At 43.4% G+C, this 27,674-nt stretch overlaps 1 protein-coding gene across 3 annotated transcripts in view; it reads left to right on the top strand.

Annotated features, from left to right (window-relative positions):
* The window catches only part of USF1 (upstream transcription factor 1), a 931,515-nt gene that overhangs the window by 353,595 nt on the left and 550,246 nt on the right, over positions 1 to 27,674 (top strand). For all 3 annotated transcript variants that reach the window (XM_044059392.1, XM_044059391.1, XM_044059393.1), the window contains one exon: positions 23,279 to 23,366. In XM_044059392.1, coding sequence (XP_043915327.1) covers positions 23,279 to 23,366 — 88 coding nt within the window. The remainder of the gene's footprint in view (positions 1 to 23,278; positions 23,367 to 27,674) is intronic.

Raw genomic sequence — 27,674 nt, 5'->3', positions numbered from 1 at the left:
GTCCTTTCCATTTCCTTCGAGAGCCACTCAAGTCAAACCCAGACATTCCAAAGGCTCCAGGTTTCAGTCACAAGGGACCTTTAGAATAAAGCAGTGGGGTGCCTCATCCTCCAAATCTGGAAACAACAAGGCACCTCCCTATGGTAAGCAGTCTCAATGACTTCCCTCTACACTTACCGAGCACTTACCTTTTAGCCACCCCTTTGGGAGGAAAACTGGCACTTCATGCAAAAAACTGGCAACTTATAACCCAGGACAAATGGGTTTTAAATATAGTATCCCAGAGGTACAGATTTCATTTCCACACGTTGCCAATCCCAAACGGATGGCCAGACCTGCCCCCAAATCAGTGGGCAGTGGCCCAGAAACAAGTACTGTCTCTCATGAACATGGGAGCTATTCAACCAGTCCCAGAAGAGGAAAAGGGACAAGGTTTCTATTCAAGACTTTTCCTGGTACCCAGAAAAGACAAATCATGGCGTCCAATTCTGGACTTGTCTACTCTAAACACATTTCTGGACATTCCAAAATTCAAGATGCTGACTCTTCAACAGTTACTTCCTGTGCTAGGCAAAGATGCCTGGTTGGTAACTCTAGACTTAAAAGAGGCTTACCTGCATATCCCAATCAGGGAATCTTGCAGAAGATGCTTCCGCCTCAAAGCAGGCTATTTGCATTACCAGTTCTCTGCATTGCCCTTTGGCTTATCTACTGCGCCCAGGGTCTTCACAAAGTGCCTGGCTCCAGTAATTGCATTTTGCAGGCAAAAAAATATTCAAATATATCCATACCTGGACGATTGTCTAATTCAGGCAGAAAATAGGGACATTCTTCAAAACATATGGCATTTGTAAAAAGGGTTCTAACTTGTCTAGGGTACACCATAAACAAAAAGAAAACACAACTGGTACCCTCTCAAAAAATTGCATTCCTGGGTGCAAGCTTGAATACAACTGCCCAGATGGCTTACCTTACGCCAGAAAAGCAAATTAATTTGGTAACTTACTTCAAACAAGTGGCCACAAAAACCCTGCTATCTGTAAGACAAATTCTGCAAGCCTTGGGGTTCATGGTCTCCTGCATTCTTCAATTCCATATGCAAGACTGCGTATGATGAAACTTCAGTGGTACTTAGAGTTTATGGAGTCAACATTGTCACAGCCTGGAAACAATGATTCCTATCATACCTTGCCTGCAAGTAGAGTTTCTATGGTGGGCAGAGGCCTGCCACCAAAACAAGGGACTACCATTCTCTCTACCCCCTGCCACCCAGACTCTAACTACAGACTCATCAGACTATGCTTGGGGGGCTCATCTGGCAGGGAAGTGCATTCAGGGCAAATAGAGCCCAAATCAAGTGCACCTTCAAAAAGAGATGCTAGCTGTACAGAATGCTCTGACAGCCTACAAGGACTACCTTCATCCAGGACAGTTAATGATTAAGACAGACAACACCACAGTTATGTGGTACATAAGCAAGCAGGGGGGTACACATTCCTACCCCCTTTGCAGACTAACCATGGCATTGTGGAACACGGCCTTGACCTATCAAATACAACTACAAGCTCAATTCCTGCCAGGAAAGCTGAATACTCTGGCAGATGAACTAAGCAGAAATCTCATGGACCCACACAAATGGAAACTGGAACCACGGATTTTGAACATGTTGATACGCAAATGAGGGAGTCCAGGCAATGATCTTTTTGCCACCCCAGAACTATCAGTTGGACAAATTCTGCACAGGGACTCATCACAAAAAAAGCTTGGAAAGTTGATGCTCTATCATTCATCTGGAAAAAACCATCAGTCTATGCTTTTCCACCTCTGCCTCTGCTCTCCAAAGTCCTACTAAAAGTCACACAGGACAAACCAAAAATGATTTTGATTGCTCCAGACTGGCCTCGCCAACACTGGTACCCACTCCTGCGCAATGCGTCACATCTTCCACTGTGGCACCTGCCTCAGACATTTTACTTACTATCTCAGCAGAACAACCAAATTATGAACACTCAGCTCCAAACTTTGAATCTTGCAGCGTGGCTATTCACCTAAATTCACCCTTAGCATCCCTCAGCAAACCTGTGATGGATGTCATGTTGGACGCAAGAAGGCCTAGTACTAGAAAATCTTATGCTGACAAATGGAAAAGATTCTGTGCCTGGAATCGGTCACAGAAGGGATAAGCACAACAGTGCCCAATATTCCTCAGATTTTACAATACTTAACTGAGATGCTTTACAAGGGCCTGTCCTTTTCTTCTGTAAAAATCCATGCCTCAGCCATTTCACCTCATTACAACACAGAACCTCCCCTCTTCTCTCATCCTCTGCTAAAGCAGTATCTCAGAGGGGCAATAAACTTAAGACCACCCAGGAGAGCTCCAAACCCTACCCTGGGACCTCAGTTTTGTATTGGAGAGACTCAATCTCCCTCATTTCGAGCCAGCTGCTACTGCAGACTTAGAATTTCTCTCCTGGAAAACAGGTTTCCTTTTAGCAGTCACTTCAGCTAGAAGGACTTCTGAATTACAGGCTCTTATGGCAGTGGAGCCTTTCATTATTTTTCATGCAGACAGGGTGTCTCTCAGGACCAGTCCATCTTTCATGCCTAAGGTGGTATCCAGTGTGGCCCTTAATCAGACTATTAATTTACCAACTTTCTTTCCTAATCCACAGAACAAGCGGAGCAGATTCTGCATTCATTGGATGTACACAGACAACTTAGATTTTACTTAAACAGGACAAAATCTCTTAAGAAAATCTGATCAACTACTGGTGGCATTTGCTGCAGGGGCAGAGGGAAAAAGCTATTGCAAAGCAGACTATTTCCAAATGGATAAGCCATTGTATTCGTTTCTGCTACATGCACCATGGTAAAACTATCCCCCAGGGGATAAGATCTCATTCCACCAGGGCTGCATCTACTTCTACAGCCTTTCTCAGATGTGTTCCTACCAGAGACATTCTAGAAGCTGCTACCTGGAGCTCATTTCCATACATTCACCAAACATTACCATTTACCTTTCTTCTCTAAATCCAGAGCTGACTACCACTGCTGTCCTGCAGGGCCTTATTGCTGGTCTTAATGCTGTGTAAATCCATCCTCCCAATCATAGTTTTGTGAATCTACCCAAGTGTAATGACTGCAACAGTGAAACACGAAGAACATACTACAGTTGTGTACACTTACCATAAATGTAGATGTTCGAGTGTATTCACTGTTGCAGTCCTGGTTACCCTCCCTCCAACCCCCTGTTTTTCTCTTACTATACCTCTACTTTCCTTTACTATGCTTAAAAGCCTTTTTGGTGTAGTTGCTTTGTTTGGAGGTATATTTTTGTGTTTTTTAATTACTTAAATATTTGGCTCCCCATTTGGAGGGCACCTTACATCTGGGGCAAGAAAAACTGATGTAATGGCGTCAGCTGCCTGTTTTATACCTCTGACGACCTGACATCATGGAAGAAGGGACAGCAACCGACGCAGGACCCAAGACTTTGTTAATCAGGCCGACTGAGGGCAACCTGCCAGCAGATTACCCAAATGTAATGACTGCAGCAGTGAATACACTTGAACATCTACATTTGTGGTAAGTGTACACAACTGTACTTTTTCTGCACTGCCCTTTGGCTTGTCTACTGTGCCCAGGGCATTCACAAAGTGCTTGGCTCCAGTTACTGCATTTTGCAGGCAAAGAAATATTCAAATATATCCATACCTGGACGATTGTCTAATTCAGGCAGAAAGCCAGGGCATACTTCTAAATCATCTGGCATTTGTACAAAGGGTTTTAACTTGTCTGGGGTACACCATAAACTAAAAGAAATCACAACTGGTACCCTCTCAACAGATTACATTCCTGGGTGCAAGCTTGAATACAACTGCCCAGATGGCTTTCCTCATGCCAGAGAAGCAAATTCATATGGTAACTTACTTCAAACAAGTAGCCAGAAAAACCCTGCTATCTGCAAGACAAATATTGCAAGCCTTGGGGTTCATGGCCTCCTGCATTCTTCTAATTCCATATGCAAGACTGCATATGAGGAAACTACAGTGGTAGTTAAAATGTCTATGGAGTCAACATTGTCACAGCCTGAAAACAATGATTCCTATCATACCTTGCCTATGCCTGGAATTCCTATGGTGGGCAGAGGCCTGCCACCAAAACAAGGGACTGCCATTCACACTACCCCCTGCCGCCCAAACCTTAACTACAGATGCATCAGACAATGCATGGGGAGGCTCACCTGGCAGGAAGGTGCATTCAGGGCAAATGGAACCCAAGTCAAATGCACCTACATATCATTCAAAAAGAAATGTTAGCTGTACAGAATGCTCTGACAGCCTTCAAGGACTACATTCTTCCAGGACAACTAATGGTAAAGACGGACAACACCACGGTTATGTGGTACATAAACAAGCAGAGGGGTACACATTCCTACCCCCTTTGCAGACTAGCCATTGCATTGTGGAACACAGCCTTGAGCTACCAAGTGCACCTACAAGTCAATTCCTGCCAGGAAAATTGAATACACTGGCAGACGGACTAAGCAGAAGTCTCATGGACCCACACGAGTGGAAACTGGAACCATGGATTTTCAGCATGTTAACAAGCAAATGGGGGAGCCCAGACATAGATCTATTTACCTCCCCCCAGAACTACCAGTTGGACAAGTTTTGCACAAGCACTCCCCACAAAGAAGCCTGGAAAGTGGATGCTCTGTCCTTCAGCTGGAAAAACCTATCAGTCTATGCCTTTCCCCCTCTGCCTCTGCTCTCCAAAGTACTGCTAAAAGTCAAACAGGACAAACCAAGAATGATTTTGATTGCTCCAGACTGGCCATGCCAACACTGGTACCCACTCATGTGCAGTGTGTCGCAAATATCTCCATGGCACCTGCCTCAGACCCCTTCCTTGCTGTCTCAGCAGAAGAACCAAATTCTGCACCCTCAGCTTCCAACATTGAACCTTGCAGCCTGACTGATCTCTTAAATTCACCCTTATCCCTCAGCAAACCTGTGATGGATGTCATCTTGGAGGCGAGAAGACCTAGTACTAGAAAATCTTATGCTGACTAATGGAAAAGATTCTGTGCCTGGAACCAATGTTTAGGGATAAGCACAGCAACATCCAATTTACCTCAGATTTTGCAATACTTAACTGAGATGCTTCACAAGGGCCTGTCTTTTTCCTTTATTAAAATCCATGCTTCAGCTATTTCAGCTCACTAACACAGAGCCACCCCTCTTCTCTCATCCCCTGCTCAAGCAGTATTTCAGAGGGGCAAAGAACTTGAGACCACCCAGGAGAGCTCCTACCCTTGCCTGGGACCTTAACTTTGTTTTGGAGAAGCTCACTCTACCTCCTTTCAAGCCAGCTACTGCTGCAGACTTAAAATTTATTTCTTGGAAAACAGCCTTCCTTTTAGCAATCACTTCAGCTAGAAGGATATCTGAATTACAGGCCCTTATGGCAGTGGAGCCTTTCATCATCTTTCATGCGAACAGGGTATCTCTGAGGACCGATCCATCCTTCATGCCCAATGTGGTTTCCAGTGTGGCTCTTAAATTAACCCATTCATGTGCCAACCTTCTTTCCCAATCCACAGAACAAAGGGGAATGGATTCTGCATTCCTTGGATGTGCACAGACAACTTAGATTCTACTTGGACAGGACTAAATCTTGAAGAAAATCAGAACAATTGCTGGTAGCATTTGTGCAGGGGCAGAGGTGAAGGCTATTTCAAAACAAACTAATTCTAAATGGATAAGCTATTGCATTCATTTCTGCTATAAGCACCATGGAAAACCTATCCCCCAGGGGATCAGATCTCACTCCACCTGGGCTGCATCTACTTCTGCAGCCTTTCTCAGTGGTGTTCCTACCAGGGATATTCTAGAAGCTGCTACCTGGAGTTCTGTACGTACTTTCACCAAGCATTATCATTTACCACTTTTCTCTTAATCCAGAGCTGGCTTTGCCACTGCTGTCTTGCAGGGCCTTATACCTGGCCCTAATGCTGTATACACTCCTCCTCCCAACCATAGTTTTGGGAATCTACCCAAATGTAATGACTGCAACAGTGAAACACGAAGAACGTAGTACAGATGTCCTTCATGGATGCATCTGCAGTCATAACAACTGGGTTGTCCTGTCGTCAGGCAGCCCTTCGGTCGGCCGGATTCCAAAGTCCGGGTCCGGCTTTGGCTGATGTCGCACTTCACCCGACGTCATCTCTGCTGGTCTTCGGGTATAAAGGCATCAGCCGACGCCATTTTCCTCCGTCTTTCTTGCCGCGTGGCGCCCGAAGCAGAAGCTGTTCGCAAGTGCCGGTCGGTCAGATCCAGAGATTACTACTACCGAATACTACTTCGAAGACTTCTAAAGCTAAGTACCCGTTGGGGACTCTTTCTTGCCTCAGCCGATGTCAGAAAAAGTCAATAACTGTTTAACTTGTGGGAAACAAATACCTCATAAAGATTTCCACTCTTACTGTTTGCCTTGTTTAGGCCCAGACCACGGCGTAGCAGCCTGTTCGGCCTGTGCCTCATTCAACCGATGAACGCTTAGGCGTCGGAGTTGCTGAACAGTTTTCGGCTCAGATTTTGCGTACATTATGCCGTCGGATCCTCCGACTACCCAAATTGTTAAAAGCGCAAAGAAAAAGACCGACACTTTCGCGGTCCGGTTTCGGCGAAACCATGGTTAAGCAAACGCGAGTGTCTCGGTTTCGGCGAAACCGAGAAAACTGATCAAAGCACAGCTGAATCAATGACTACTACTGAGGTTCCTGCTACCTTACTTGAATCGGCCTCAGAAATCTTACCTACAACAGTGGTTACTAGTGACTTATCAGACACCATCCCTTTGGATGTCTCTACCCCAGCACGTGGTGCTGCTAGGCCTCCTGCAGCCATGTCTATTAAGGCCTTTGCCAGGGCTAAAGCAGCCAAATCTACTAAATCAGTGCCTGTTAAACCCCCCTCAACTAGGCCCACTTCTAGTTCACAAATGCTTACTCTGGCAGAAGATTTAATATCCTTAATTAGGGGATCTCAACCTCACCCAGACAGGGCCTCTCAGCCCCCAGAAAAGAGACCTAGAGCAGAGCCCCCCGAGCCTGTGTCCTCTGATGATTCCGCGGATGACTCAGATATTACAGAACAGCCAGAGGCTCATTTCTCCAATTATGAAGACTCAGATGCTGAAGAATCCATTCCAGCTGCTTCTCCACCAGAAGAATTCTCCTTTGGGGAAACCTTACATGCCATGCGAGAACAATTCCAATGGCAGGAACAGAATTTCTCAGATTCCAGAAAAAGACTTAGGACTTTTCTGCACCTTCCACAACACAGGCCTTTAGCTATACCTCCTGTCCTCTCTGTTGTGGACGATGCATTTAATGATGTCTGCACTGCACCAGATTCCTTACCTCCAGCCCCTGCCAAACCAGATAGATTTTACAGGGTACCAGACACTCATCATCACTTATACAAGGCCCCACTTGCAGACCCCGAAACTATATCCCAGGGGCCTAAGGCAGTAGCCTCGACCACAGCAAAAAACCCTATTCCTTCTCAAAGGGAAGCCAGGTCTTTAGACAGATGGGGCAAAAAGGTTTACACCTCCGCTACTCTCTCAGCTAGAGCTTTAAATTGTCAGTTTCACATGATACAATACCAAGAGTTTATGCTTGATCAGTTAACTAAAAAACTATTCTCTGATGACTCTATAGATAAGAAATATATATTAAAAATGGTAAATAACATACAACAGGTTAGTAACCATTCCTTAAAATGTGGCTATGATGCACTGGAGGCTTCATTTAGATCAGCCATGACTGGCACAGTGATAAGAAGACATGCATGGCTGAAGGAACAGGTCTTACCGGATCATGTTAAAGCTAAGTTATTAGATGCACCTATGGATAAGGCCAGTTTGTTTGGTACACCTGCCCAGCAGGTAATGAAGAAAATGGAAGAAAAGGCAAAATCTGTACAAACGGTTAAAGATTTCTTGCAGGTTCAACCCCCAAGGTTTAGCAGGAACTGGCCTGCCAAAAATTGGTCCTTTCCTGACTCCACAAGATCCCAAAGGGGCAGGAATAGGCGTCCCAGAGGCAGAAATCAATCCAGAGGGGGTGCCTACAGAGGGCGACAGTGGCAAGGTAATAACAGAGGCACAGACACAGCCACTGCCACTACAACAGCACAGTGACTTGATTCTAACTCCGCCTACCAGGGAACAAATAGCAGCACCATTAGGCGGAAAATTAACCTTATTTTCGAAGAACTGGCACTATATCACAAAAGACAAGTGGATTTTGCAAACCATAGACCAAGGATACCGGTTCCACTTCCACACTTTACCAGTCAAAGAGGAATGTCAAACCTGCCTCCAAATCAAAAACAGAAGCTCTACAGCAGATAATGCAACTAACAAAGATGAGAGCTGTGGAAAGAGTGCCAATAACAGAACAAGGCAAAGGATTCTACTCCAGACTATTCCTAGTTCCAAGAAAGGAAAAAGTTGGAGACCTATTCTCGACCTGTCCACCTTAAATACATACATCATTGTCCCAAAATTCAAAATGCTGACCCTACAGCAACTTCTTCCCATGCTGGGCAAGGAGTGCTGGCTGGTAACTCTAGATCTCAAGGAGGCATACCTGCACGTCCCCATATGACCAATTTGCAGAAGATACCTCAGATTTCTTGCAGGATCAGAGCACTATCAATTCTCAGCATTGCCCTTTGGCTTATCTACTGCGCCCAGAGTATTCACAAAATGCCTGGCATCAGTAATCGCCCACTGCAGACTACAGGGAATCCAAATTTATCCATACCTGGACGACTGCCTGCTACAGGGGACAACAAAAGCAAGCTGACAACAGATTTACAAAGGGTCATTTACTTGCTACAAGCACTGGGATACACAGTCAATTTACAAAAGTCAAGGCTGATACCATCCCAAACAAGGACATTCTTGGGCGCGGAATTGGACACAGTAAAACAAATGGCATTCCTAACTGCAGAAAAACAGAAAGAACTCCCTCTTTACTTCTTGGCACTAACAAGACAGAACAAGCTAACAGCAAGAAAAGTTCTACAGGCCTTGGGCTTCATGGCATCCTGCATAATCTTGGTTCCACATGCCAGACTACATATGAGAAAACTACAGTGGTACCTAAAGAATTTATGGTCCCAACACAGGCACAGCCTAGAAGCAGAAATTCCTCTAATCCCATGCCTAAAACAGGAGTTCCTATGGTGGGCTCAAGCATGCCAGTCAAACCCAGGCCTACCCTTTCACAACTATCAAGCAAGCCAAACCATCACAACAGGCGCCTCAGACCTAGGATGGGGGCTCACATGCTGGACAAATGCGTGCAAGGATTGTGGACACAGGACCAGCTCCATCTGCACATCAACCTAAAAGAAATGCTGGCAGTAAAACTGGCAATCCAAAAATTCAGACCATTCCTCAAAGCAGGCCATTTGATGATAAGGACAGACAACACCACAGTCATGTGGTACATCAACAAACAGGGAGGCACTCATTCATACCCCTATGCAGAATGACTTTGGACCTTTGGAACCTGGCGCTCAGCTACAACATCCAGTTACAGGCAATATTCGTACCAGGAAAGGAGAATACTCTAGCAGACATGTTAAGCAGAACCACCTCGGATGCTCACGAATGGATGCTACACCCGGACATCTTCAAGGCCATCTCAAAGAAATAGGGAATGCCACAGATAGATCTATTCGCTTCCCCTCTCAATCACCAGCTCAAAAATTCTGCACAAGGACATTCCACCCACTTGCATGGAAAGTGGACTCTCTCCTTCAGCTGGAAAGGTCTGACAGCATATGCATTCCCACCTCTTCCTTGATACACAAGGTATTACTAAAAATCAAGGAGGAACGTCCAAGGATAACCCTGATAGCTCCAAACTGGCCAAGACAACACTGGTACCCATTGCTGAGGAGCATGTCTCGGGACAAAATGTGGTCAATACCCCTGATGCCTTTGATGTTAACTCAGAACAACTACAGCATCATGCATCCAAACCTAAAAACGTTGCAACTGACTGCATGGAACATCACATAGCAGCAACTAATCCAGAGCTTTCCCAAAGGGTTAAAGACATTATCCTTGAAGCCAGACCTTCAACAAGAAGGAACTATGCAGGAAAATGGAAAAGGTTTGTCATTTGGAGTGCTGAAAGAGGAAAAGATGTGTCGAATATAGACATTGCTAACATTCTGGAGTATTTGGCAGAGCTTCTACATACAGGCCTGTCCTATTCCTCCATCAAGATACATGCATCAGCTATTTCAGCAGAATACAGCTTTGATCCACCTGTCTTTTCACATCCTTTACTCGGGCAGTTCCTCAGAGGGATCAAGAATGTAAAACCTCCTAGGAAACCACCATTGCCAGCTTGGGATTTGAACTTTGTGCTGGAAAAGTTGACACTCACCTTTTGGACCAGCAGCAACAGCAGACCTGCAGCATCTATCGTGGAAAACTGCTTTCCTACTGGCAATAACCTCAGCAAGGAGGGTTTCTGAACTTCAGGCCCTAATGGCAGTACAACCCTTCCTAATCTTCCACCAAGATAGAGTGTCCATGAGGACTAATCCTACATTTATGCCTAAGGTGGTATCCAGAGTGTCTTTAAACCAGGCAATCCACCTACCTACCTTCTTCCCAAACCCACAAAACAGAGGGGAAAGAATGCTGCCTACCTTGGATGTACATAGACAGCTACGCTACTACCTGGACAGAACAAAAAGTAACAGAAAAACTGACCAGCTTTTTGTAGCCTATGCAACAGGAAGGGAAGGAAAAGCGATTTCCAAACAGACAATCTCCAAATGGATAGGAAATTGCATACGATTCTGTTACTCCTTTCATGGAAAACCAATTCCACAGAACATAAAGCCTCATTCTACAAGGGCAACAGCCACTACCACAGCCTTCTTACGAGGAGTGGCAACCAAGGACATTATTGAGGCGGCTACTTGGACCTCCGTGCATACATTTGCCAAGCATTATAATTTACCTCTGTATTCCAGATCCCGAGCAGGGTTTGCCACTGCTGTACTGCAAGGGATCCTAACCACACCATAATCTATTCTTCCTCCTCCCTAGTTGGCTATGGTATTCTACCCAGTTGTTATGACTGCAGATGCATCCATGAAGGACATAGTACAGTTTTGTACCTACCATAAATGTGGATGTCCGAACTGGATAGCATCTGCAGTCAGATTACCCTCCTCCTTCCCTTTGTGGTACTCCTAGGGTATTTACCCTCCTAATAGCTAGCTGGGGGGAGTCTCTTATGGTGTATTTGTTTGTATATATGTACATACATGCTTATTTTTTGTGTTTGCCTTCTATCTTTTTGGAAACATTGGCATTTACCCAAAATTTAGCCTTCCAAGAGGGCAACTGGCATCTGGGGCAAGAAACACTGAGGAAAATGGCGTCGGCTGATGCCTTTATACCCGAAGACCAGCAGAGATGACGTCAGGTGAAGTGCGACATCAGCCGAAGCCGGACCCGGACTTTGGAATCCGGCCGACCGAAGGGCTGCCTGACGACAGGACAACCCAGTTGTTATGACTGCAGATGCTATCCAGTTCGGACATCTACATTTATGGTAGGTACAAAACTGTACTTTGTGTACACTTACCATAAATGTAGATGTTCGAGTGTATTCACTGTTGCAGTCCTGGTTACCCTCCCTCAAGCCCCCAACTTTTCTCTGGCTATACCTCTACTTTCTTTCACTATGCTTAAAAGCCCTTTTGGTGTATTTGCATTTGGTTGGAGGTATATTTTTTGTGTTTTTAATTTTATTTGCTCCCCATTTGGGGGGCAACTGACATCTGGGGCAAGAAAAACTAATGTAATGGCGTCGGCTGCATGTTTTATACCCCTGATGACCTGACGTCATGGAAGAAGGGACAGCAACCAACGCAGGACCCAAGACTTTGTTAATCAGGCCGACTGAGGGCAACCTGCCAGAAGATTACCCTAAATGTAATGACTGCAACAGTGAATCCACTCGAACATCTATATCTATGGTAAGTGTACACAACTGTACTTTTCTGCCAGTCAAGCAAAACTCTCTGACAGACGACTTAAGCAAAAATCTCCTAGACCCACACGAGTGGCAATTAGACCCCAGCACCTTCAGCCTTCTGTCCCAGAAATGGAGGACCCCAGAGGTGGACCTTTTTGCCTCCACCTACAATCACCAGCTCAGCAAATTCTGCACTAGGACACCTCACAGCAGGGCCTGGAAAGTGGATGCCTTATCCTTCCAGTGGGTAAACCTCTTAATCTGTGCATTTCCCCCTCTGCCTCTTCTCACAATATAATTACTCAAGATAAGACAGGACAGATTCAAGGGCAATCCTGATTGCCCTGGACTGGCCACCCCAACACTGATACCCACTACTGCACAGCCAGTCACTGGTGCCACCCTGGCACCTACCCAGATCCCCACCCTCCTCACTCAGCAGGAGGGACAGATCTTGCATCTGCAACTGAAAACCCTGAATCTTGCAGCCTGGCTTATTCCTTGAATTCTCCCCCAGTGACCAGCCTAAGCAAGCAGGTGCTGGATGTCATTCTTGATGCCAGAAGGCCCAATACAAGGAAATCCTATGCTGATAAGTGGAAAAGGTATTGTTCCTGGATTCAATCTAAAGGAGAGGACACAGCACTGCCCTGCTTACCTCTAATCCTGGATTACCTAGCATATCTACTCCACAGAGGCCTATCCTTCTCCTCCATTAAGATCCATGCCTCTGCCATCTCGGCTCATTACATCACTGAGCCACCTCTTTTCACTCACCCTTTCATCAAACAGTTCCCGAGAGGGGCAGACAACTTAAGGCCACCAAGGAGAGCACTTATTGCTGCTTGGGGCCTTAACTTTGTACTGGAAAAGCTCACGCTACCCCCCCCCCCTTTGAGCCTGCAGCGTCAGCAGCATTAAAATTCCTCTCTTGGAAAACAGCCTTGCTTCTGGCCATCACTTCAGCTAGAAGAGTGTCTGAGCTACAAGCACTTATGGCTGTGGGAACCCTTCATTATTTTTCATGCTGACAGGGTCTCCCTCAGGACTTAACCCTTCCTTTATGCCTAAAGTGGTGTCCAGTGTGGCTCTTAACCAATCCATCCATTTGCCAACCTTCATCCCTATTCCTAATAATAAAGGGGAAAGGATCCTGCACTCCTTGGACGTCCAGACAGCTCAGATGTGATCTGCCCTTCAGGAAATCTGATGAGTTACTAATCAGTTTTGCACCAGGGGCAGAGGGCAAGGCGATTTCAAAACAAACAATTTCCAAATGGATAGTACACTGTATCCATTTCTGCTACAAACACCATGGGAAGCCAACCCCTAAGGGGGTCAGAACACATTCCACTAGGGCAACTTCTGCCTCTACACCATTCATCAGGGGAGTCCCTACCAGGGACATCCTGGAAGCTGCTACCTGGAGTTCTGTACAGACCTTCATCAAGCATTACCACCTGCCTATCTTTTCTAAGTCCAGGGTGGGTTTTGCCACTGCAGTCCTGCAGGGCATACTAGCCAGCCCCAACATTTCTTGACTGCCTTCACCCTATCTTCAGCTTTGGGAATCAACCCAAGTGTGATGACTGCAGCAGTGAAACACGAACATAGTACAGATGTTCTTTGTGTTTCACTGTTGCAATCATTACAGTTGGGTAATCTGCTGGCAGGTTTCCCTCAGTCGGCCTGATTAACAAAGTCTTGGGTCCTGCGTCGGCTGTCCCTTCTTTCATGACGTCAGGTCATCAGGGGTATAAAACATGCAGCCGATGCCATTACATCAGTCTTTCTTGCCGCGTGGTGCCCGAAGCAGAAGCAGTTTGCAAGTGCCGGTCGGCCGACTCCTGAATTTTTCGTTTTCAAGTTTCAGAACAGAAGTCTTCAACTAAAAGCTAAGTACCCCGTTGGGGAAACTTTTTCTTGCTCCTTACGGATGTCAGTAAATGTTAATAATTGTATTATTTCTGGGAAGCAAATACCTCATAAGGATTTTCATTTATACTGTATTCCTTGCCTAAACCCTGACCATGACGTACCTTGCTGTTGGTTTTGTGCTTTATTTAATCAGCGCACTATCCGTTGTCGGCACATTGTTGCTTCTAAATAGTTCGGTTATCGGTTTAATTATCCAGAAATGACGTTGGTTAGCCATCCGACTGCCGGAATACCGAAAAAACGCAAAGAAAAAGACAGACAGGCCGTTGAGGTCTAAACCTGATGACGATGCTTCTCCTAAGCCAGTCGCCAGTTTGCCAGTACTCAGTGAGGTGCTTTCGCAGCCCCTGATACCTGCTACTTCTGATTCGCAGGCCTCTACTGAGACCCATTCAGAGTCCGGTATGCCGCGAGATGCTTCATCTGTGGAACCTGCGGATGTCTACCTTGGATGGGTCTGGAGCTGCTGTGCAGGCACAGGCTTCTGAGGGTGTTTTCAGGCATACAGATTTGTATATTAAACTGACCACCTTCAATATTAAGGCCAAAATCTCCATCTATGTCTAAAAAACCGATGCCCAGGCCACATGTTCAGGCCCCCATGCCTAAAAAACAAATGCTCAAAATGGCTGAAGATTTAATTACTCTAATCAGGGGTTGTCAACCCCCCCCCCCTTCTAAGAGGCCTAGGGTTGAACTTGACTATGAATCTTCTGAACAGGACTCTGTTTCTTCAGACTCCTCTAATGAACAGGATTTGTCCATACCTACTTATGAGGAGACTGATGCAGAGGATTCCATTCCTTCTTCTCCCCTTGAAGACTTCTATTTTGGGGAAACTTTACATACCTTAAGGGAGCATTTCCACTGGGGAAGTCAGGATTTTTCTGAATCCAAAAAGAGGCTTAGGGATTTCTTTCTTCTTCCTCAGCATAGGCCTTTGGCTATTCCTCCTGTACTAGACATTGTTGATGATGTGTTTTCAGAATCCAGTATGGCCCCTGATTCCCTGCCTCCGGCCCCTTGTAAGCCAGACAGATCCTACAGGATTCCTGACTCCCACAAATTCCTTTTCAAAAATCCTGTTGCTGACCCTGAAACCATTTCTCAGGGGCCCAGGGGCATTAAGGCTTCTTCTGCTAAAAATCCTACTCCTTCTGATAGAGACTCCAGGGCACTGGATAGATGGGGTAAAAATGTTTATACTTCTGCAACCTTGGCAATCAGGGCTTTAAACTGTCAGTTCCATATGATAAAATATCAACAGCATATCATGGGACTGCTTAAACAGAAAATGATGTTGATTTCTGACTGTGTGGAAAGTAAGGGTTTACAGGATTTATTGCATTCAGCTGAACTAGTTGGAAAACATACTTTGCAATGTGGTTTTGATTCTTTGGAGGCCTCTTGCAGGGCTGCTGCTACTGGGTCTGTGCTTAGAAGGCTTGCTTGGCTTAAGGAGCAATCTCTGCCTGATCATGTTAAAGCAAAATTGTTGGATGCTCCTTTGCAGCAGGACCATCTGTTTGGCAATAAGGCTGAAGAAGTTCTAAAAAAGATGGAAGATAAAGCTAAATCTATGCAAACTGTGAAAGATCTATTACAAGTACAACCACCAAGATTTAGTAGACACTGGCCTACTAAGAACTGGTCCTTTCCAGTTCCTTCCAGAGCCACTCAAGCCAAACCCAGACATTCCAAAAGCACCAGGTTTCAGTCCCAAGGGACTTTCAGAACTAAGCAAATGGGTGCATCTGCTTCCAAGTCTGGAAATAACAAGATGCCTCCCTGTGGTAAACAGTCTCAATGATTTTCTTTTAAAATTACCAAGCACTTAACTCTTAGCCACCCCTTTGGGGGGAAAACTGGCTCTTCATGCAAAAAACTGGCAACTTGTAACCCAGGACAAATAGGTTTTAAATATAGTGTCCCAGGGATACAGATTTCATTTCCACATTTTGCCAACTCCAAGCGGATGGCCAGACCTGCCCCCAAATCAGTGGGCAGAGGCTCAGAAACAAGTACTTTCCCTCCTAAACATGGGGGCAATTCAACTAGTACCAAAAGAGGAAAAGGGACAAGGTTTCTATTCCAGACTTTTCCTGGTACTCAGAAAAGACAAATCATGGCGTCCCAATTCCTGACCTGTCTACTCTAAACACATTTCTGGACATTCCAAAATTCAAGATGCTGACTCTTCAGTTACTTCCTATGCTAGGCAAAGATGCCTGGTTGGCAACTCTAGATTTAAAAGAGGCTTACCTGCATATCCCAGTTTAGGGAATCTTGCAGAAGATACCTCTGCTTCAAAGCAGGCTACTCGCATTATCAGTTCTCTGCACTGCCCTTTGGCTTATCTACTGCGCCCAGGGTATTTACAAAGTGCCTGGCACCAGTAATTGCATTTTGCAGGCAAAGCAATATTCAAATATATCCATACCTGGACGATTGTCTAATTCAGACAGAAAACAAGGCCATTCTTCTAAAACATCTGGCATTTGTAAAAAGGGTTCAAACTTGTCTAGGGTACACCATAAATGAAAAGAAATCACAACTGGTACCCTCTCAAAAAATTACATTCCTGGGTGCAAGCTTGAATACAACTGCCCAGATGGCTTTCCTTACGCCAGAAAAGCAACTTCATTTGGTGATTTACTTCAAACAGGTAGCCACAAAAACCCTGCTATCTGCAAGACAAATACTGCAAGCCTTGGGGTTCATGGCCTCTTGCATTCTTCTAATTCCATATGCAAGACTGCATATGAGGAAACTTCAGTGGTACTTAAAAAGTTTATGGAGTCAGCATTGTCACAGCCTGGAAACTAATTCCTGTCTTACCTTGCCTGTAATTAGAGTTTCTATGGTGGGCAGAGGCCTGCCACCAAAACAAGGGACTGCCATTCACACCACCCCCTGCCGCCCAAACCCCAACTGCAGACGCATCAGACTATGCATGGGGAGCTCCTCTGGCAGGGAAATGCATTCAGGGCAAATGGAGTCCAAATGCACCTTCATATCAATCAAAAAGAAATGCTAGCTGTACAGAATGCACGGACAGCCTTCAAGGACTACCTTCATCCAGGACATCTACTGGTAAAGACGGACAACACCACAGTTATGTGGTACATAAACAAGCAGGGGGGTACACATTTCTACCTCCTCTGCAGACTAGCCTTGGCATTGCAGAACACGGCCTTGAGCTATCAGATACAACTACAAGCTCATTTCCTGCCAGGGAAGCTGAATATTTTGGCAGACTAACTAAGCAGAAATCTCATGGACCCACATGAATGGAAACTGGACCCATGGATTTTCAACATGTTGACACGCAACTGGGGGACCCCAGACCTAGATCTTTTTGCCTCACCCCAGAACTACCAGTTGGACAAATTTTGCACAAGAACTCCTCACAAAAAAGTCTAGAAAGTGGATGCTCTGTCCTTCAGCTGGGAAAACATATCAGTCTATGCCTTTCCCCCTCTGCCTCTGCTCTCCAAAGTTCTACTAAAAGTCAAGCAGGCCAAACCAAAAATAATTTTGATTGCTCCAGACTGGCCTCGCCAACACTGGTACCCACTCCTACACAGCCATCTGCTACTGCAGGCTTAAAATTTCTTTCCTGGAAAACAGCCTTCCTTTTAGCAATCACTTTGGCTAGAAGGATTTCTGAATTACAGGCCCTTATGGCAGTGGAGCCTTTCATCATCTTTCATGCGGACAGGGTGTCACTCAGGACCAACCCATCCTTCATGCCCAAGGTGGTAACCAGTGTGGCTCTTAATCAGTCCATTCATTTGCCGACTTTCTTTCCCAATCCACAGGACAAGGGGGAGCAGATTCTGCATTCATTGGATGTACACAGACAATTTAGATTTTACTTGGACAGGACTAAATCTTGAAGAAAGTCTGAACAACTGCTGGTAGCATTTGCTGTAGGGGCAGAGGGAAAGGCTATTTCAAAGCAAACCATTTCCAAATGGACAAGCCATTGCATTCATTTCTGCTATAAGCACCATGGAAAACCTATCCCCCAGGGGATCAGATCCCATTCCACCAGGGCTGCATCTACTTCTACAGCCTTTCTCAGAGGTGTTCCTACCAGGGATATTCTAGAAGCTGCTACCTGGAGTTCAGTTCATACTTTCATCAAGCATTATCACTTACCAATTTTCTCTAAATCCAGAGCTGGCTTTGCCACTGCTGTTTTGCAGGGCCTTATAACCAGTCCTAATGCTGTATAAATACCTCCTCCCAACCATAGCTTTGGGAATCTACCCAAATGGAATGACTTCAACAGTGAAACATGAAGAACATAGTATGGTTGTGTACAATTACCATAAGTGTAGATGTTCAAGTGTATTCACTGTTGTAGTCTTGGTTACCCTACCTCCAGCCCCCTGTTTTTTCTCTTACTATGGCTCTACTTTCTCTTACTACACTTAAAAGCCTTTTTGGTGTATTTGCTTTTGTTTGGAGGTATATTTTTGTGTTTTAAATTATTTATATATATTTTGCTCCCCATTTGGGGGGCACCTGACATCTGGGGCAAGAAAAACTGTTGTAATGGCGTCGGCTGCATGTTTTATACCCTTGACGACCTGACGTCATGAAAGAAGGGACAGTAACCGACGCAGGACCCAAGACTTTGTTAATGAGGCCGACTGAGGGCAACTTGCCAGCAGAGTACCCAAATGTAATGACTGCAACAGTGAATACACTCGAACATCTACATTTATGGTAAGTGTACACAACTGTACTTTGTGTACAGTTACCATAAATATAGATTTTCTAATGTATTCATTGTTGCAGTCCTGCTTTCCCACCCTCCAGCCCCCTTGTCTCTGTCTCTCTCCTCTTTGTGTATTACTCACCCGTTACAGGGCTATTGGTATTTACTTTTTATTGGTGGTGTTTTTCCCACCATAACTTAGCTCCCTATTTGGCGGGCTCCTGACATTTGGGGCAAGAAAAACTGATGTAATGGTGTCAGCTGCCTGTTTTTATACCCCTGATGACGTGACGTCAGTCCTGAAGCGACAGCAACTGATGCAGAAATACTAAGACTTGGTGTTTGGGCTGATTGAGGGCTACCTGCAGGCAGATAACTCAAGTGTGATAACTGCAACAGTGAATACACTCAAGCATCTACATTTATGGTAAGTGTACACATTTCAGCTCCAGATATTGTTTTCCCATGTTATGAGTGTTTCTAAGTTTCTAAAAAGCAAAAAGATCAGCAAACAAGATCTGAGGTATGGTAGGGGACTAGGGCATTATGGGTAAGGGAGGAGCTCAAGAGTTTCCAGTATCCACAAGCTGTAAAAATTGACTGAGTCATGTCCAAGGATCAGATGCGAACCCACTTGTTGAGGAAGACTAAAGATAAACAACACAGATGGAACGTTATGGTGAATACATAACTTCTTTTGTTTAGCAGCATAAAACAATGAGTGCATGTAAACCATTAATACAGACCTGTATAAATTACTGGAGGAAAGTTTTAAAACATATGTTTATTAGAAACACTAATACTGACAAATGTATTGGAAATTAGACTGAGAAGATACTGTTTCAGAAGGAAGTGTTTACATGTAAGCTAACAAGTGGTTCCTAAGTCCATAATGTTAACTTGCCTAAGTGGGAGGTTTGCATAATGGTTAAGCTGTTACAGACATGAGGTACAGGTTTGATTCTCACGTGTGGTTTGCTAGGTTTGAAATGGCCCACAAGCAGTTAGCCTAGTACTAATTTATGAGCCTGTGAGCCTACTGTTTTCATCCTAATTCCAGTTAAAATCAGGTAAGTTCAAGCACAGATTTGATGGGCAGTTTGTGTTCTGTATTTGGTGCCAGTAAGGTTTTAGGTGAATCTACCACTGTAGTTTCTTTTCCTTGAGTATAGCTCCTGTGTTGCCTTTAAGTGGGCTTGCTGTCATTTTCTCCACAACTTGGAACCCTGATTTCTCAACGTTTCTGCAGTTAGACCACGTTTGCCAAGTGGGTTATTAAGATCTTTAGTTTTATTTATTAATTTCCAGTTTGATGACCGGGGAGGTCCACTGGGCTCAGAGCCTGTTTTCAGTGGAGGCCCGAGGAGAAATGTTGGATGCCTGATTAAGTATTTAGTGACCGTTACCTTTAGGGCATTGATGGCCTTGCCTGTGTAGAATACTCCACATGTGCAGCTCCCCCTAAAACTACACAGACTTTCTTTTGTGGTCATCTCACTCCATGCTGTCATATCTTTCTCTATTGATATGGGACAGAAAGCTGTATCTGTTACTTATAAAGTCACATCCTCATCCTGGAGGCATGCAGGGAAAAATAACATTATTTGTGTCCTTTTCAGGGAAAGCATGTCATTCTAATCCGCTTGTAATATTTAACCCCTTGTGATAGATGAAAGTAGGCTCAGCTTCAAGTAATGCTGTTAATGGATTGGTTTCCACGAGTTATGCACCAGTTTTCAGGCATGGTACTTTTTATTTCTGGGGAGCTCTCTTAGAATGCGAGTGTCATGCTTTTCTCTTTTCAGCATCATTTTGTAAAGAGTTATAAACTACTAGTGCATTTCTTCACCCTGAGCCTCTGCTGAAAATGCCCCAACAGACTTTCCCAGAAAACAAATGCAAATAACATAAATATTTGTTACCATTTTGCTTCGTGACAGAGTTCAGTTTCAGTCCCTCACATCTCATCCAGGTGACTTCTAGAGCAATAAGGTCCCATTTGAAATTATTTTCGTATTCTTTTCAGATTTTGTTGCAGCTTTTTCTTCTGTAAAGACCCAAGTCTGTACTCGTTTGAAGTTTTTTTGACCCACAGTAAAAAAAATAAATAAAAATAAAACACCAGCAGTGTGCCTCTGGTCAACAGTTCCAACCAAAGGACATCCACCTTCATTTTCTATTTACTGTCTTGGAGAGAATCATTCTATTCCTTTTTGTAAGGGGCATTCCTTTCTTAAGAAGAAGACACTTAAAAGTAAGGCTAAATATCTGAAGATCTTGAAGCACCAGAAACACCTAATTTTTAAGCCAAGAGACACCCATCCTTTCACTGTCCTCATGGAAGCATCTTGTTTTGGGGTGTGAAAAAAAGAACAAGTTCTGGCAACACAGAAAGATAAAAAGCCTAGGAAGTTGCACACACCCTTGAAAAAGCCATTCCTCACCAGATTTTTCTTCACATTTTTGTCCCAGAAACTTTCTCTTTTCTCCCCTGGTCAACCAGTAGTTGGTTATTTTTGAATTTCAGCATATTCTTAAGCTTCTATATGCAGTTTCCTCTCTTGATGCAAAATGGACATCTTTTGCAGGGGAGTCCTTCCCCCATTTGATTGCTACATTCTACTTTGATTACAAAAAAAAAACACTGTACAGAAGAGTACTTGCTTGGCAGCCTGGCAGGTGGCTACCAGCTCTTTTATCCCCGTTGTGGAGATTGGCATTTTAGTTACTTTACCCTCACCTGAAAGGAAAAGAGCTGCTTTAGTAGACCCCTTGTTTGACTCTGTGTTAGTGTAGAGGAAGACCAGCACTTAGTGCCCTTCTTGCAGGTAATTTTCCTTCTTGGGGTACAGTACAAGTAAGGTAGAGTTTTTGTCTTTGGGACATCTGCATGAACATCTCACTTTGGTGTGATCCTAAAGCTTGTGAGGGACCATTTAATGTGCATATTGAAAATGAGTCATACAAAATGTATCTGAAATTGTTAGGGATCGGTGAGCATAAGCCTGCTGCTATTTCCGTGGCATTTCAAGAATTTGAGGATGCACTCAAAACATCTCTTTAGAACTAGAGCCCCAACATTTTTGAAAACCCAGTAGGTTTTACAGGCTGGAGGACATGGCTGAATATCTTTTTCCAAAATTCTGTAGCCAATCTTGCTGTTGTCTGTCTAGATGTGTTGGAGGATCAAACTGACACCTGCAAATAACCCTTCCTAATGGTAAGAAAGGCAAATTATTGGATAGGTATTTAATATCTTACATGGAGCTGTGTATTAATGATGCTAGGGGGTGGTGTGATTTTGTTGTTTTCAGTCAGTGTTAACGCTTTGTTAAATTTCAAATTTCTCTATGGCTTTGCACAGGAGTTATGCAAATGCAGACTAAAGGAGCACATGCTCCTCTCAGCCTGTCTGCACTGCATTTCATAAAGAAAACATTCCCATCATCAAACCCTTTTGTGACCCACTAGTAACCTAATTTTCATCATAGTGAATTATATTTATTGCAAAAACCCCTTGTTTGTTGTCTAGACCTTCTTTTTATACATGCTTCTAGAGTGGATTCCATTTTGCTGCATGTGTATGCCTTGCCGACGACTACTAAGGCTAATATCTTCACTAACTGCTTGATTTGTACCTTGGTCACCCTAGCCACCGAGTCTGTCTTGTCATATTCTTTGACTTTACCACTTTAATTTGGTGATTTCATGGTCTTTAAGGAACCTGATTCCTCTTTCCAAACCATTTATTTAAATGTCTTCCTTTTTATGGAGGTGAAACTCATAGTTCTGTGCTGTTTTGTGACAGTACATTGTTGAAGTTTTGTGATGGGGAACTGCATCTGCACATCACTTTGCGTACAGTAGTATCCTTCTGTTACTTGTTTGTGGGATAGGTTGAGGACCCCACAAAAGAAGTACACAAATGGAAACCAGCATGCATACCCTAGTAACAGATGAAAAGTAAATCTGAGCTCTTTAAATCCTCTGTTTAAATGCTTGCAACTGTGAGATTAGGAACTAGTAAGAACTAGATTTGCCCTGACCCATCTGCTGTTGATATACCTGGGATTTATTTCAGAGTAAAGAGCCAAATTCGTGGGCGTGTAAACAGAAGTTGGAAAATGCCTTTTACTGTGCAAGCTGTAGTTCTGCTAAATGGCACAGCACACTTTGTCTTGTTCCATATAACCGAGTGTGAGGTGCTGCTAACTTTGGCTTACAGCAACTTGTAAATGGTTTAAAACACCTTTGATCCAGCAGTTTATGATGAGCTCCTATTGATGCTGATGGCTTGCAGTTAACTCAGGGTTTACTTTTTACATGGCTTTTCTTGCAATTTGTGGTCGTTTCCATGCTGAACGTCTGGTACTGGTGGATAGCATTTGAGTCATGCCTTGTACATATAATAATGATACATATTGATCTTCATTAAGTCTTTGTATTATCAGGCTCTGTGTTAGTGAAGGCCGTCAGTGAGCCCCTTTATTCTGTTTTTATGTTTCCTTTTACAGGCCAGTTCTTTGTCATGATGTCTCCACAAGAGATGCTGCAGAGTACGACACAGAGATCCATTGTACCAAGAACTCATCCGTATTCTCCGTAAGTCTGATTCTTTTTTCTTGATAACAGCATGTGGTGTTCAACTGCAGTACTTGGAGACTTTCATATGACTTGTATATTTTGATACTTTTACCAGAGTACCTCTGAGGCATGACTGGGATGCATTAAGGCTGCACCCCAGATGTTACTCTCTGTAAGTTAATTTTATTGTTTTGTAATACATGGTTCTTCTTTACTTTGTCCACATGCATGATTATTTTCTTAAGTGCGTAACAATACCCGTTTGCTAACCAGGTAGGCCCACTGTCCTCACAATCCCTTTTCAGGGGCGAGCTGGAAGCAATATCTGGTTAAGTGACTCACTCAGGGTCACATAGTAGGCAAATGAGGGACAGGGGGAATAGAACCCTTTCCCACTGGAATTACAGTTCATTTTCTCACCTTTTATGGCAAATGCCAGACTGTTTAAGATAAAGGCTCATAATCTGTAGTCTTTTTTAGCATCACTGAAACGTTTTGCTTGGATGGGCCTTTAGTTTGTTAGGCAGTGTATATAGCTTTGTAAATGAGCCTGGACACTGCTTTATGAAGTGTTTGCACAGTGTGTGTGTTTTGTGTGTGTTTTGTGTGTGTGTGTGTGTGTGTGTGTGTGTGTCAGTTCATCCAGTACTTTTTCTTTGATTAGGTAGCATTATGTCTGTACAGAAAATAGATAGGGTTATGATCGGGTCACCAACCATAACTTCACCAATTATGTGTTCAAGACATAGATGCCAAGAAACTCACCAGGAAAACAAAGCTTAAGACATGAATCTTAACATCCATGTCAAAAACACATGATATGTAGTTACAATTGGAGATCCGATCATAATTTGTAGTAATGCATGGAGATTTGTCTTCTTGTACTACAGATTAGTCAAAAATTAGATTAAAAAGACATGAAATGCATTATGTTAGCACTGAAAGCCAAAGTAGTGAGGGAGTGGTTGACATCATTGCATATTCCTTGTTTATAGGAAGCTGTTTAATTCAAAATACTGTGGTGGTGGTGCTGCGGTAGCGTTGTCGCCTCACAGTAAGACGTTGTCCTATTCGATTCTCAGGTAAAGCGTCTTCTGTGCAGAGACATGCATGAATGGTCGTGCCTTCGTTGAAGGTTGTGCATCCAAGCTGGCAACTCGGTACGTAAAAATCTACTGCCAATCATTAGCGGACCGGAGTTCCGCTGTGGCGACCCCTAACCGGGAAAAGCCAAAAGACACAACTGTGTAATTTAGCACATAGCAGGTAAAAACGAGAGTTGAAATAAAGCCGTGTCTACCTGCTGCTGCTGTTCACTGGTCATTGCTGTCCACCTTTTAGTACAGACCCGACCTTAGCAGTGCATAGGGGGTGCCTAACTGTCCTCTTAGCATTGTTAATGTCCTGGTAGTAGCTTTTAACCAGGATATTATTTAACCCTTTTTTTTTGTTAGTGTAATCACTGCATCCCATGCATTACAGAGTGTTTTTAATGCACTTGTAATCTCCATGTGAGTAAATATATAGCCCAAAGAGAAAAAAAAAATGGGACAAAGAATTTTGATTGCTTCGTTAGTAAGATCTGAAGGCTAAACCCCAGCTGTGATGGAGTTGTGGTCTGCATATATAGAAAGAACTGAGTTTTGTGATGTATAGTATTACTTTGGTGTGTCAGGTGATGACATTATACCTTGTTACAGATGCATCTGCAGAGAGATTATTTCAGAGTCTGATTAAAGTACAGAAACTTTCTTAAGGTAAAACCTGTGCCAGGATGATTAAAATCCCAGGGGGTCATTTTGAGACAAACTCATAATTATAACTGCAAAAATATTTCCTTTTAGTTATTGCAGGGAAGAGGCTAATAAGATTGAGACATGAGTACAGTAAACTCTGTTAACCAGAACTCAAGCAACCTGTACTGTTGAGCAACAAAAAAGTCAAAAGAAATACAGTAAGGTATGAACAGTTCAATTCAGTTTTCATATGTTGTACTTTCTGCCCCCAGGCTTTTAATTACTGTAATTCAATATTACAATCAAATCAATATATTGTTTATGCTACGGTATGGTATGGTATAGTAAAGGGTGCAGTGTTAGTCAAGGCTCTTTTTAGTAGCAACTTTCAAGCAACCAGAAACTACAGTTATCTGGCATCTGCCAACCCTCATGCATGCCGGTTAACTGAGAGTTTACTGTACATTGCTGAACTGTTGTGAACTGCAGGTTTGATTTGAGTTTAGATGAAGCACATAGAGAATCCACTCACCCTATATCTATGAGGCATGGCACCACATGCTATGTTTTAAATTGAATGTCATATTCTTCAGTGCATTTGAGATTGTCTTAGTGTGGCCGCTACAGACAGAGATGTGCAGTAGTTTAGGAAGCAGGCGGCAGAGGTTGGTGCTGTACATGGAGCCAAAATGTAGTATAAAGGTGCAAAAGTAGATTTTCTGACAGCACAGACTTGTCTGACAGTGCATTTGACTAAACATCTGAGCTGTTAATAAGCTACTTCCTGTACCCAAGACACTGTGTTTGATTATTTTTCTCTGCATTGGCCTACTATGCGGCTGTGAGCAAGTTGTTTAACAAGACAGTACTCCCAAGTCACCACCCTCTTACTTGGTTAACAAATGTTTTAAAAATAAATAAATAATGGTAGCAGGTCTTGTAAGTGACGCAACAATGAAAGCTGTGCTGCAGACGTCTGAAGTTATAAAGAAGTTAAATCATTTGGCTGTTGAAAAGTCAAGCATACCAAACAAGTGGTTTGTAGTAAATTACAGTCACAAAACAAAAATAAGTTATGTTAAAAATGCTAAAACATATTGAGTAAGAACAGGCTTGCAAAAAACACTGAATTATTAATGCTTTTAAGGCATCAGAAAGAGAGATTATCTCTTACGTCTATTTATTTTACAAATACTGAAAGCTGTTTCCTGCCCAGAGTACACATTTCATGTATTGCTTCCTAAGTAAATACCTGTGGAGTACTAATGTGAAAATTAAACCTTACAAAGGTGAGAGTTGGGCTATGTTGGTAGAAACAGTTGCAACAGTATATTATGAAAAGCAGAAAGAATACTTGCCTTTGGTTGTGCTAAAAGGTGAATGATCAGCTTTGTGTGGGGGAGATCTGGCACCAGAAATTAAGCTGCCGAAAATTAAGCTTGTTGTCAAAATGAGTTGCATACCTTTAAATTTATGCAAGATGTTATTTATATAAGTGTGTTTTGAGGAGCTGGGAATATTGTACATGTTTAAGCTGCCATGTTGGTTAGGCAGGTTGTCACACCAGTGTTTTGAAAAGTGTAGACAACCAATTATAATCCAGTGAGAAAAAATTGTGGATAAAAAGCTTGTAAAGCTTGAGAGAGAAGGTATGTTAGTCAAGTCAAGCACAGAAAGTGGACAGCACCCGTTTGATCCTTTGTTTTTTTTTCCTCCAGTGATGATCATAGAAACAGTAAATTATAACTGTTAGGATCTTGGGTGATATAATGTGTTCACTTCAACAATATGCTGGTAGCCACAGTGTCAGCACCTGTAAGACTCTGTCAGTCTCATAAAGTTTCCTTTAACTGCCATGCACTTGTACATTACCTTCAATGCAGGTCATGTTTACCATGTTCAAACAAGCATTGAGTACTTTTCCCAGGCTCACTTATTGTCCAGTTTGCTAGCATTTTTCACGTCCACACCCCAAAAAAAACCTCCTCTTGATCAGGTCAATCATTGTTTTTTATCCGCACTGGTATTTTTCATTTATAGCTGCCTTCCTCCTTGGTCTGAGTAGATTGCAGTTTTAATCTGTGATGATGTGAATAGTGGCCTTTTGTTTGTATTTCAGTTGTGGGTTCTTCTTGCGTGATAGTTTTTTTTTTTTTTTTTTTTTTTTGCATATTCCTACATTTTCTAAATCTGTGGGTGTGTGTTTGTTTGTAATGGATAAGGACAATATTTCTGAATTTATAAAGTATCTGGAATGTGGACATAAGACCCCTCCCCCCAAAGACACTCACATTTTACATGTGGTATTCCTAGGGGAAGAACTGTTTGACTCTAGCTGCAGTATATTTGAAACTCATTTTAAAAAGGGCGTTGCCTTCTGAGTCCTCCGCTAGTTCTAAAAGTAAAAAGAAAAGTAAAGCGGATGAAACTTTGAGTGTGTAACAGAGATTTCTCCGACTTCTGTTAAGGTTCCTAGGGTGGACGTTTCTCCACCAGCTCTACTTAACATATCCATTCCTGCTTCTGCTGCTAAGACTGTAGTAATTGTACTGCACGTGTCTCATTTGGAAGTGGTGATTGTAGGGGATCT

This window comes from Protopterus annectens, chromosome 17.part0 (genome assembly GCF_019279795.1).
Source record: "Protopterus annectens isolate FY-2018-M chromosome 17.part0, PAN1.0, whole genome shotgun sequence".
NCBI lineage: Eukaryota > Metazoa > Chordata > Ceratodontiformes > Protopteridae > Protopterus > Protopterus annectens.
The sequence above is the reverse complement of the archived record's forward strand: the minus strand, read 5'-3'. Positions and strand labels throughout refer to the sequence as shown.